The sequence below is a fragment of the Octopus sinensis genome, linkage group LG10 (assembly GCF_006345805.1).
Source record: "Octopus sinensis linkage group LG10, ASM634580v1, whole genome shotgun sequence".
NCBI lineage: Eukaryota > Metazoa > Mollusca > Cephalopoda > Octopoda > Octopodidae > Octopus > Octopus sinensis.
In genome coordinates this window covers 14,367,612-14,380,334 of record NC_043006.1, presented here as the reverse complement: position 1 = coordinate 14,380,334, position 12,723 = coordinate 14,367,612, and the positions used below count along the sequence as shown (strand labels likewise).

Genomic DNA, 12,723 nt, shown 5'->3' with positions numbered 1-12,723 from the left:
AATGTCTTCAGATCTTCTTGAAATGTCTACTGTGAAGTGATATTTGGATTGCCCCTTTTTACGCTTGCCATCAGTTGGTACCCAAATCATGGCTGTTTGCGAGTGCCTGACCAGTCAGGCGAAACTGGCACTGGTATCATCTCTTGCAGAGATTCTGACCTTGTTGCTCTCAGAATCTCTTCATTTGTGACATGGTCCAGTTAGCTGACCATCAGGATTTTTCAGTGGCACCTTTGATGCAATAAATTATATGTTTTTTTTTTTTTTTTTTCACATTTTAAGAAATAACAATAACACACAATTTTATAGAATTTCTTTGCAAGTTTATTATATCAAAACTATTGTATGAAATCTCTGTGAATATTTTAGTTTTAGGCAATTAGCACCAGGTTACAACTGACTGTTAGCTAACACAGCGATGGCTTCTATTTCAACACGTGCAAGCTATAATAAAAAAGAAAGCAAACAGAGAATAAAGGAGCAAAAAATATTTAAAAAAAAGCAGACCTACAATTACTAGAGTTAGCAAAGGAAAATTAGATACAGCACTGACTAAATGTTAACAGATACTTACTTACCTGTGGCGACATTCACCCTGGGTGGGTTGAGCCGGCTTCTTCTCATGGAAGAAGTTTCGTGGGAATATGTGGATTTCACTAGCGGTCCCCAACAATCCCACATGTAGAGACATCCTGTTTGCTGCAGATTGTCCGCAGACGCAGGGACAGAACGACCGAAGAGCCGCCGGTTGCTGAAACAGACACTCCGAGGAGTGGCCCTAATACCACTCAGTGTCAGACCAATCCGCTTTGGGTGGCCCTACCAGGAACTGAAGTTCCCGACGGCATAGCTCTGACACTACCCGTTGCCAGCGTCCCCACCGTTAACAGATGGTTTTTAAAAGGCTTTATATATCTTTGGCACAAGAAGGCAAACTGCTGAAGAGGGTGCTAATGGCAAAGAAAAAACTGACAAACTGATTGAATGAGTTAATCAATCAACTAATTTAGTTAATTTGTTAATTAATTAACTAGTTGTTTCATAATAATAACACAGAAGTAAAACAAGTGTGCATTTTTATAGGCAAAATGACTATTCTAAAATACAACAATATTATATAAATCTAATAAAGCCGAAATGGAACCGTACATGGAGATTCTGGTAATAATAAAGGATCTTAAGGAAAAACATGGCTGCTCTTCCCTTTTCGTGCCTTCCATCAAGAGAAAAAAAAACCAAGAACATTCTTTTAGGTGCAGGGATGGCTGTTTTAAGAAGCTTGCTTCCCAACCATATGGTTCCAAGTTCAGTCCCACCGTGTGGAATCTTGGGCAAGTGTCTTCTACTATATCCTTGGGCTGACCAAAGACTTGTGAGTGGATTTGGTAGACGGAAACTGAAAGCCTGTCATGCATGTATGTATGTATATATGTGTGTGTGTGTGTGTGTTTGTGTCTGTGTTTGTCCACCCCACCATCATCACTTGACAACTGATGTTAGTGTGTTTACACTCTCGTAACTTAGCAGTTTGTCAAAGAGACCAATAAAATAAGTACTAGGCTTAAAAATAAATCCTGGCGTTGAATTGTTTGACAAAAACACTGCCAGAGGCGGTCCTACCCCATATTAAAATAAATTTGTTTGAAATTTTAAGGTGTTTCCATTATTTTGTCCAACTCCTGTATATATGTGTGTGTGTGTGTGTATGTATGCATATATATACACACAACAGGCTTCTTTCAGTTTCTGTCTACTAAATCCACTCACAAGGCTTCGGTCAACCCAAGGCTGTAGTAAAAGACACTTGCCAAGGAGCCATGCAGTGGGACTGAACTTGGAACCATGTAGTTTGGAAGCAAGCTTCTTACCACACAGTCACAGTTGCACCTAAAAAAAAAAACAAATAAAAGTGATGCAGGTCAAATGTTGTATTCAATAATCAATGGTCTTTGCTATTGATTGAGATATTTAACAAGTTCAAGCATATTTTGTACATGTAGGAAATTCTATGATTTTTGTATTTTTTTATATACTCTTAGCTATGTATTCAATATTTATTCACTAAGAAGGCGGTGAGCTGGCAGAAATGTTAGCGGTGTTTTGTCTGCCGTTACGCTCTGAGTTCAAATCCCGCCAAGGCTAACTTTGCCTTTTCATCCTTTCGGGGTCGGTAAATTAAATACCAGTTAAGCACTGGGGTCGATGTAATTGACTTAGTCCCTTTTGTCTGTCCTTGTTTGTCCCCTCTATGTTTAGCCCCTTGTGGGCAATAAAGAAATAAGAAACGTTAGCAGACCAGGCGAAATGCTTAGCGGTATTTCATGTCTTTAAAGGCGGCGAGCTGGCAGAGACGTTAGCACGCCGGGCGAAATGTGTAGCCGTATTTCGTCTGCCGCTACGTTCTGAGTTCAAATTCCGCCAAGGTCAACTTTACCTTTCATCCTTTCGGGGTCGATTAAATGAGTACCAGTTACGCACTGGGGTCGATATAATCGACTTAATCCGTTTGTCTGTCCTCTCTGTGTTTAGCCCCTTTGTGGGTAGTAAAGAAATAGGTATTTCATGTCTTTACGTTTTGGGTTCATATTCAACCGAGGTTGACTTTGCCTTTCATCCTTTCGGGGTCAATAAATTAAGTACCAGTTGGATGCTGGAGATCAATCTAATCAACTGGCCGCTTCCCCTAAAATTTCAGGCTTTGTGTCTTGAGTAGAAAAGAATATTTATTCACTAAGATTGTGGTTGGGAGTACCAGTAACATTCCAACCAATTATTTACATTGGAATCCACAACCAGGAAGATATTTGTTTAGTACTACTGTTCATATTACTACTATTAATATTTAGTGGAGGCGCAATGGCCCAGTGGTTAGGGCAGCGGACTCGCGGTCATAGGATCGCGGTTTCGATTCCCAGACCGGGCGTTGTGAGTGTTTATTGAGCGAAAACACCTAAAAGCTCCACGAGGCTCCGGCAGGGGATGGTGGTGATCCCTGCTGTACTCTTTCACCACAACTTTCTCTCACTCTTACTTCCTGTTTCTGTTGTACCTGTATTTCAAAGGGCCGGCCTTGTCACTCTCTGTGTCATGCTGAATATCCCCGAGAACTACGCTAAGGGTGCACGTGTCTGTGGAATGCTCAGCCACTTGCACGTTAATTTCACGAGCAGGCTGTTCCGTTGATCGGATCAACCGGAACCCTCGTCGTCGTAACCGACGGAGTGCTTCCATCATTAATATTTGCTTTTAAACTGGTGACTGCACTTTACGGTGCTAATTTAAGACTTACAGCTAAATAGAGTTAAAGTTGTGTCCTAGCTAACATCTATTCCACAGATAACTAACATTATTTAAATATATACAGCTGTGACCCAGCTTTCATCTGCTACAAATCAGTTTATACTGGGTTAACTGAGCTAATGAGTGATGTCCCATCAACCATAACATTATCTGATGAATGGATGCTGAAGTTTCACTATGGTCATTTGAATTGTAAGAAATAGCAATCAATTATCCTTCGAATCACATCCTACTTTTAAATCTTTTATCTTTTACTTGTTTTAGACATTACACTGTGGCCATGCTGGGGCACCACCTTGAAAAATTTTAGTTGAATGAATCGAGCCCAGTACTTAGTTTTTTAAGCCTGGTACTTATTCTGTTGGTCTTTTTTTTACCAAACTGCTAACTTACAGGGATGTAAACACACCAGCATTGGTTGCCAAGCAGTGCTGGAGGACAAACACAGACACACAAACATCACCCCATTTATATATATATATAAAGAACTTGAGGTGATAAAGGAATAAACAATTAAGCTATGAACTTCATTAGCTCACAGCTGTTTCTGCTAAAAGATGCAAAGCACTCATAGTTGAGTGTTTAAGTATCAACCCATAGCTTCATCAGAGCTTCAAATATGAAGTGGAAATTTTGTATTACTGCTCTATACTTGGCTGATGCTTCATACATCGAGTTCTAACACCTGGTTATTAGCATTGTAATGCCAAAATGAACGAAAGAATGTACATACATACACACAATGGGCTTCTTTTCATTTCCATCTACTAAATCTACTCAAAAGATTTTAGTTGGCTTGATGCTATAATACCGTCTTGAAAGAGGAAAGATGGAGTGGATAATAATATACTATGCTTTTTTTTTTTTAAATAAAAGATAGCCAAGATTTGCACACCTTTGATCATCATCACAATCATGATGGTGTGGATCTTCTCAGTTTGACTGGCAGGTCTTTAAAATAATTTCTATGTAACTAAAAAATTTAAAACTTCGTATACTGGTAGAATGTGTTTATAAAACATCTTTTTCTCTTGGCTTTCTTGAGAAAATTCTGCAGTTTGTAAGATATTTGGTCTTTAATTTCTTAATTTTCGGCAATTTCAACCAATCAATGACGTCTATTGAGGTGAAAACGATTTCTGCCGTAATGTATCAACAGCAATTTCTTGTGGTGTCATATGAAACTGTCCCTGTTATTTATGACATATTTCATATCAGTTACGTTCATATGAATATAAGATTATCGTCATTAAACTTTTATTAATAAACACATATTCTAAGTTCACAACATATGCAGTTTTAATTTTCCACTCTGTTGCACACATTACATATTATATCTTCGTTTAAGAAACAGATAGAGTTTATTTATATTTCTGAAGAAAAAAAGATACCTTTCCCCCCACCCCTAATCCTAACCTTAACCCTAACACAGATCGAAATGCAATAAATCAATACTAGAGTCATAATTATGGGTGGACACTAAAGAGTGAATGGTTTTGTTATCCAGCTCTGTTTATGAGTGACCCCTCAGTATATGGCCACAGGGTATCTTTTTTTCTCATAAATAGCTGGGATATTTTCATATGACACCGCAAAAAATTGCTGTTGACAGACTTCGGCAGATATTGTTTTCACCTCAGTATCTGCTTTTCTACACTTGCAAAGGTCAGACGAAAGTATGTTGGGTAGAGTCTCTCTGGCGAGATGTACTTCCTGGTGCCAACCCCTTACTTGTATCAAAAGGAGATAATAACCTCCCAGTGTACTGAACAACATCCAGCCCAGACATAATTTCATGGTAGACTACAAAAAATACCACCTACAGGCTTTACAGTGGTGCTTTTGATTCGTTAGTGTACACGTTGAATGGAAATACAAATTCACTGACACAAACACACATACTGACAGATTTCATTTTATTTTAACGTCCATTTTTCCATGCTTGCATGGGTCAGATGGAGTTTATTGAGGCAAATTTTCTACAATCAGATCTCATTTCTGTCATCAACCCTCACCCGTTTCTAAGCAAGGTAATATTTCCTCACGGCTAATAATAATAATAATAATAATAATAATAATAATGGTTTCAAATTTTGTCACAAGGGTAGCAATTTTGGGGGAGAGGATAAATTGGTTACATTGACCCCAGTGTTCAATTGGTACTTGTTTTATCGACCCCACAAGGATGAAAAGCAAAGTCGACTTGGGTGGAATTTGAACTCAGAATGTAGCGGCTGGCAAAATATTGCTAAGCATTTCGTCCAGCATGCTAACGATTCTGCCACCTTGCCACCTACTACTACTACTACTACTACTACTATTACTACTACTACTAATAATAATTTCAAATTTTGGCACAAGGCCAGCAATTTCAGGGAAGTCGGTAAGTTGATTACACTGATTATAAGTACTCAACTGGTACCTATTTTTTGAATCCTGAAAGGATGAAAGACAAAATTGACCACAGCAGAATTTGAACTCAGAATGTAAAGATGGATGAAATGCCATTAAGCATTTTGCCTGGCATGCTAATGATTCTGCCAGCTCACTGCCTTAATAATGATAATAATGATTTCTTTTATTATATGATAATAATAATAATAATGATGGACTCTCCCATCGAAGACAATGTATGAGTGTTCTGCTTTTTGCTGAGCGACCAGCACAAATGATTTGTTTGTAGTGTTCAAATGTTCATGCTGCACATTAACTCACTCTCTCCATCAAATTAATGTTGTCTGAACAGGTGCGTTATGTACCACATGTCAGGTGTCAAAGTGATTACGGAGCAACGCGAGATGAAGTGCTTTGCTCAAGAATACAGCGCACCACCCAGCCTAGGAATTGAAACCATGACCTTGGATGGATCAAGGGAATTTGTTGAGGCAAATTCTCAATGGTTGGATGTCTCACCTGTTCCCAACAACTCTCACCTGTTTCCAAACAAGATAATATTTTCCCATAGTTGGAAGATTGGAAATGAAAGGCTCTGGTTGTATGACAGGTGGTATTCATTTATATCAAGGCGGCGAGCTGGCAGAAACGTTAGCATGCCGGGCGAAATGCTTAGCAGTATTTCGTTTGCCGCTACGTTCCGAGTCCAAATTCCGCCGAGGTCGACTTTGCCTTTCATCCTTTCGGGGTCGATTAAATAAGTACCAGTTACGCATTGGGACCAATATAATCGACTTAATCCGTTTGTCTGTCCTCGTTTGTCCCTTCTGTGTTTAGCCCCTCGTGGGTAGTAAAGAAATAGGTATTCATTTATATCTTCCACCTGATATCAAGACAAAGACACATAAGTGTTCACACACAACAGACTTCTTTCAGCATCTATCAAACCAAATCTACTCACAAAGCTATGGTCAGCCTGGAGTGATTGTAAAAGATACTTGTCTGAGGTACTACACAGCAGAACAGAGCAATGTGGTTGAAAATTGAACTTCTTGACCATACATGCCTCCAGATGACTGGCATCCATGCTAGCGAGGTGCAAAGAGCATCATACGAGTGTGATCATTGACAGAGCGGCTAACCGGCTTCCGTGACAGTGGCACATAAAAGGGCACCATTCGAGTGTAATCGTTACCAGCATTGCCTTACTGGCACTTGTGCCCATGCTAGTAGGGTGCCAAGAGCACTATCCGAGTGTGATCATTGCCAGAGCAACCAACTGGCTTCTGTGCCGGTGGCATGTAAAAGGGCACCATTCAAGCGTGATCATTACCAACGTCGCCTTACTGGCACCTGTGCCGGTGGCATGTGTAAAAAGATTCGAGCGAGGTCATTGCCAGTACTGCCTGACTGGCCGCCGTGCCGGTGGCACATAAAAAGCACCCGCTACACTCTCAGAGTGGTTGGCGTTAGGAAGAGCATCCAGCTGTAGAAACTCTGCCAGATCAAGATTGGGGCCTGGTGCAGCCATCTGGTTCGTCAGCCCTCAGTCAAAATCGTTCAACCCATGCTAGCATGGAAAGCGGATATTAAATGATGATGATGATGATGATGATGATTACTGTGCTTGTTACAAAATGGGCTTGAGTGTAATACTTCTAATAGCCTCAACTGTGGAACAACGAAGGCACAGCCATGACATTTTAAACATAATAACGCAATACTATGAAGATCAATAAATTTATGCAACAAAATAGAAATTTAAAAAAAAAAGCATTTATAAGCTGCTAAGATTCCATGGATTCTGGGTGTTGTTATAATTACAATTAAATATAGACAAGAAATTAAAAGAATAATAATCTCTCCAGGTATCAATTTCAAATAAAAATCAAAAATTTACCTTTGGTAAATTACCAACTTGATAAGCTGCTCTGGCAGGAAAGTCAGTTCCAGCAAAATCTAAAACAGAAATTTCATAACAGTATTGTAGTATCTCTTATTCACCTCCCAACATTTTCCCCAACCCCTGTAGAAAGGGATCTCGTCCCCACAAACCCTGCTAAAGTAGCAAGAATTATGTATTGGAGCAGTAACGTAACACAACACAATAACTGAGACATAACTTGATGACTCTTTTGGCTGCTATAGTCTAAAACGGTAGTTCTCAACTTCCTGCAGTTCAGTGCTCTCTCTCTCTCATTCAATGGCATTTTACAAGTAACCCTTTCCCATGTTTGTACCCCCAAGAAAAAACCCCAACAAATTATGTTAATCAAACAGATGTTAATTTTGCACTGTGCCTTACAATCTATATTTTCTTATAGTATTCCAACAAATAGTATGTTCTTTTTAGATATCTGCATGGAACAAATATCTTTTATATTAAATTTTTATGAAATTATTAAAGAAAGTAAGTGTGTTGTTGTCTTTGCAGCCCTCATCTTCATTATCTTGACTTTCGGAAGCATTTTTTTTACACTAAGAGTTGCTGAAGCATGGAACAAACTGCCGGCATCAGTTGTTAGTTGTTGGAGCACTGCATCCTTCAAAACTTCCATGCTTCCCGAGATTCGCCAACACTACACCTGATTTTCTCCCCTCCATACACACGCAAGCATGTATCTGACTCATACACTGTTCACTTCCCAGACATTTGTACATTACTGCATATACTTTATATGCACTTTTGACAAGTTGTGGTGCACCTGAGCACTGTATACAATAATTTCATTATTATTATTATTATTATTATCATCAATATTTTCTTGTCTACTTATCCTTGCTTGCATGAGTCAGATAGAATTCATTGATGCAGATTTTCTATGGCTGGATGCTCTTCTTGCTACCAATCCTCAACTCGTTTCAAGTAAGGTAATATTTCCATGACTAGAGATGTTTTCATAGAATATTGGAAAAGAATTACACTGTTTGTATGATAGTAACACTGGTTTCCATGTAATGTCAAGACAGGGAGACATAAACACAGATACATACATGATGCACTTCGTTCAGTTTCCATCTATGAAATCCACTTACAAAGCTTCGGTGGGCCTAGAGCTATAGTAGAAGACAAGGTGTCACACAGTGGAATTGAACACAAAGTCAAACTGTTGAGAAGCAAACTCCTTAATCATACAACCATGTTTGTACTTTATATAATGAAATAATTGACCTAGGTACATCATCAGTCATGTTCCTGCTCATTGATAACACAATGTCCTACTCATATTCTAATCCAGATAAAGACATTTTTTCTGTAAATCTGATTAAAATGTAGAGGGAAGTTGTGAAAGAGGGAGACCCAGGAAGACATGGGATGAAGTATTGAAGGTCAGTCTCAAAATGCTGAACCTTACAAAGGAGATGACAAGAGACTGAGATATGTGGTGCATAGCTGTACTTGAGAAGACCTGCCCACCGGAACAGAATTGGAACCATAAAACCAAGGCGCTGCATAAAGAGAATTGGTGTGGGTGCTGGTCTCATGAAAAGAGCATTGGTGCTGGTGCCACATAAAAAGCACCCAGGACACTCTGTGGAGTGGTTGGGGTTAGGAAGAGCATCCAACCGTAGAAACCAAGCAAAAACAGACAATGGAACCAGGTGCGGCCCCTGACCTTGCTAGTTTCCTGTCCAACCCATGCTGGCATGGAAAACGGATGTTAAATTTTGTTGATGATGATGAATTGTACCTGGTTTATATATTTTATTTTCAAGAGAAATCACAGCCTCTCTAAACACCCAATACATCCCTTGACATTATTTACAATTGATGGATATTTGTCCTCATCTTGTTTATTGTTAACACAACGTTTCGGCTGATACACCTTCCAGCCTTCATCAGGTGTCTTGGGGAAATTTTGACACCTGATGAAGGCTGGAGGGTATATCAGCCAAAATGAGTTAACAACAAAGAGGAGGACAAATATCCGTCAATTGTAAATAATGTACATAATTCCTCATCTCTTAAATATAGAACTGTACATCCCTTGACATTTGTTACCTCCTTGTCAGCTTACAATACCCTGAAAGAAGAGCTACCACCCATGTTAATAACCACTGGTTTAAAACAGTAGAAGAGTCTTTGATATACTTACATTTTGAGTAGATTTCATTAACTGCTTGAAAGTCGTTAATGTCAGCCAAGAGGACTGTGGTTTTCACAACTGAAATAATAATTAGAGTTTTGGATGAAATGCACATTATTTTCATTATAATCTACCTATATAAAAGAGGAAAAAAACTTGCACACTTTGGCTTTGGTAAGGATTTAATGGCACTAGACGTGCTAGGATCAAGCTGAAAATTTACACATCTATAGAAGGCGTGGTGTAGTTAAGGCCAGAGTAGGTTTCAAGTCTCCATCTCGATAACAAAGGCTCGAAACAATGCATTTTCTGCAAGTGAGTAGATGTTAGGGTTATCTATATATATAAAGCTGAAGTTGTCTGTGTATGGCAGGTTTGGTAGCCTTCAACTAACACTATCTCCTCTGAGACCCTGCGGTGCAAGTTGACCAAAATTGAGAGTATGATAAAAGAAGGCTTGCTCTTCCTTCCGTAGAAGAAAAAAATTCAAATTGGACCATGTTAACACCAAAAATTATTTACATTAAAAAAGGTGCTTTTTTTTTTTTATGAAAATCCCTATTTTTTATGATTTTTTTTACTGCTGGGTCGACATTTTTCGGTGTATTTCAGCCAGAAAAATGTTCACTTAAAGAGAATAACAAGCTACATAATGAAAAATTTTTACTTTTCAAAAATTCCAATTTTAATGGGTCGAAAAGAAAACAAACCCGAGCAACCCCGGGCGATACTGCTTGGATATAAATAAAATAGAAATCAAAAACGATCTAATACATAAATAAGATGGTGGATTGCGGAATAAGTAAAGCACAAAATACTAGAGTTACGTCCCTTTATATTCTCAGCTCAGCTACTATTTTACGTAAAGTGAGGATTAGTTATTATCATCCCAATGTTAGATCGGTTGCATTTAAAGACAACTGTTTTGTTAATCTGCATAGTTTATATCCACATTGATATTTCATGCGATCTGCTGTGCTTGAGAAGACATGTGAAGCTAATTGTAGTTGTGGCTAGTGCTGGCGACAGGTGGAAGATACTGTGCTGGTGACCATTTCTACTATAGGCACAAGGCCTGACATTTTGGGATAAGGGGTAAGTCGATCACATCGACCCCAGTACTCAACTGGTACTTAATTTATCGACCTCGAAAGGATGAAAGGCAAAGTCGACCTCGGCGGAATTTGAACTCAGAGCATGGCGGCAGACGAAATACTGCTAAGCATTTCGCCCGGCGTGCTAACGATTCTGCCAGCTCGTCGCCTTACCTGTGCTGGTGACATGTAAAAGGTACCACATGCCATAAGCACATAAAAGGCAGATGTGCCGGTGGCACCTAAAAGGCACCCATGCCAGTGGCACATAGAAGGCACCTGTGCTGGTGACACATAAAAGGCACACAGTACAGTCTGTGGTGTGGTTAGCATTAGGAAGGACATCCAGCTGTAGAAATCAAGTCAAAACAGGTTGACGCCCTGTGCAGATCTCCAGTCGAACTGTCTTACCCATGTTAGCATGGAAAATAGGCACTAAATGATGATGATGATAATAATAATAATAATGAAATTATTGTATACAGTGCTCAGGTGCACCACAACTTGTCAAAAAGTGCGTATAAAGCATATGCAGTAATGTACAAATGTCTGGGAAGTGAACAGTGTATGAGTCAGATACATGCTTGTGTGTGTATGGAGGGGAGAAAATCAGGTGTAGTGTTGGCGAATCTCAGGAAGCATGGAAGTTTTGAAGGATGCAGTGCTCTGACAACTAACAACTGATGCTGGCAGTTTGTTCCATGCTTCAGCAACTCTTAGCATGAAAAAATGTTTCCGAAAGTCATGGGAGCTGTGCTGTTTTCTGACTTTGTAAACATGTCCACGGGTGTTAGACAGGTGTAGTTTGAAAAGGTGCTGAGAGTTATTGTTTGTAAGATGGTTAATAATTTTATGGGTGTTTGTCAAGTCAGCTGCCAGACGTTGGAGTTTCAATATATCCATGCCCAGGGAAGTAAGGCGATGATGAAGGGACTAATTAAGTAGACTTAGCCTAGTAGTTATGTGCCTAAGGTTCACAAAGGCTAGAACTTAATCTGGTTTTCATGATGTATAAATGACTAGTCTGTTGCAAGGTTAACTTCCCAGCTGTTACTGGGAGTCATTTTACAGCTGAGTGGACTGGTGTAAAGTTATATGAAACCCTTTTTTCAAGAACTCAAGAACTCAACATGCCAGCCAGTCTAGGAACTGAAACCACAATCTTAATACTGTGAGTGCAACACCCTAACTGCCAGGTCATGTACCTTTACTAATTAAAAAAAAAAAATGGGAAAATAATACACTTACCATTGCTTAGAGAAGCCCCAGCCTCTTTGAGAATTGCAGACATATTTTTGAGAGCCTGTGAAGAATCGTGAAATTGCCAAATTGAAATCTTAAGTATTTTCATTGGATTCTCATTAATATTGAGAATTGATAATTACAGAATACAATATAAATGCTATGATAAATATAAAATATAAGCAAAATATAAGGTTGTCCCAAAAGTTCGTAGAAAGTCTTGGAAAATAATGGTCTTTATTTTGAGGAATAATTTTTGTTGTCTTTGTTAGTACTTGGCAAGTAAAATTCAATTTTCGCAAGTGTCTACGAACTTTTGGGACAACCTAATATGTCATGATGAATTACAGCTTTTAGATCTGTGGTTCTCAACCGAGGTCTACACAGCCACTGAGGGTCCATATAAGATCGGGGGGGGGGATGTCCTCGTAATGAAACAGTAAATTGGGGATCTACAATAGTACTTTAAGGGCTCCTGAAAAAATTTTGCTTTAGATCTATGTATTGGAAGAAACAGTTAGGTTTCTTTCTCTAATATTTTACATAGTTCAACCTACACAAATTATACGAAAAACAAAATATGGGATTTTGAAATAAGTTTCTAC

General features: G+C 38.9%; 1 protein-coding gene across 1 annotated transcript in view; it reads right to left on the bottom strand.

The window, feature by feature from the left end:
• Positions 1-301: 301 nt before the first annotated feature.
• The window catches only part of LOC115216465 (2-iminobutanoate/2-iminopropanoate deaminase), a 29,684-nt gene continuing 17,262 nt past the window's right edge, over positions 302-12,723 (bottom strand). Inside the window, exons 3-6 of the mRNA XM_029785826.2 lie at positions 12,125-12,179; positions 9,792-9,860; positions 7,595-7,653; positions 302-444 (exon numbers count right to left, since the gene is read on the bottom strand). Coding sequence (XP_029641686.1) covers positions 391-444; positions 7,595-7,653; positions 9,792-9,860; positions 12,125-12,179 — 237 coding nt within the window. The 3' untranslated portion in view covers positions 302-390. The remainder of the gene's footprint in view (positions 445-7,594; positions 7,654-9,791; positions 9,861-12,124; positions 12,180-12,723) is intronic.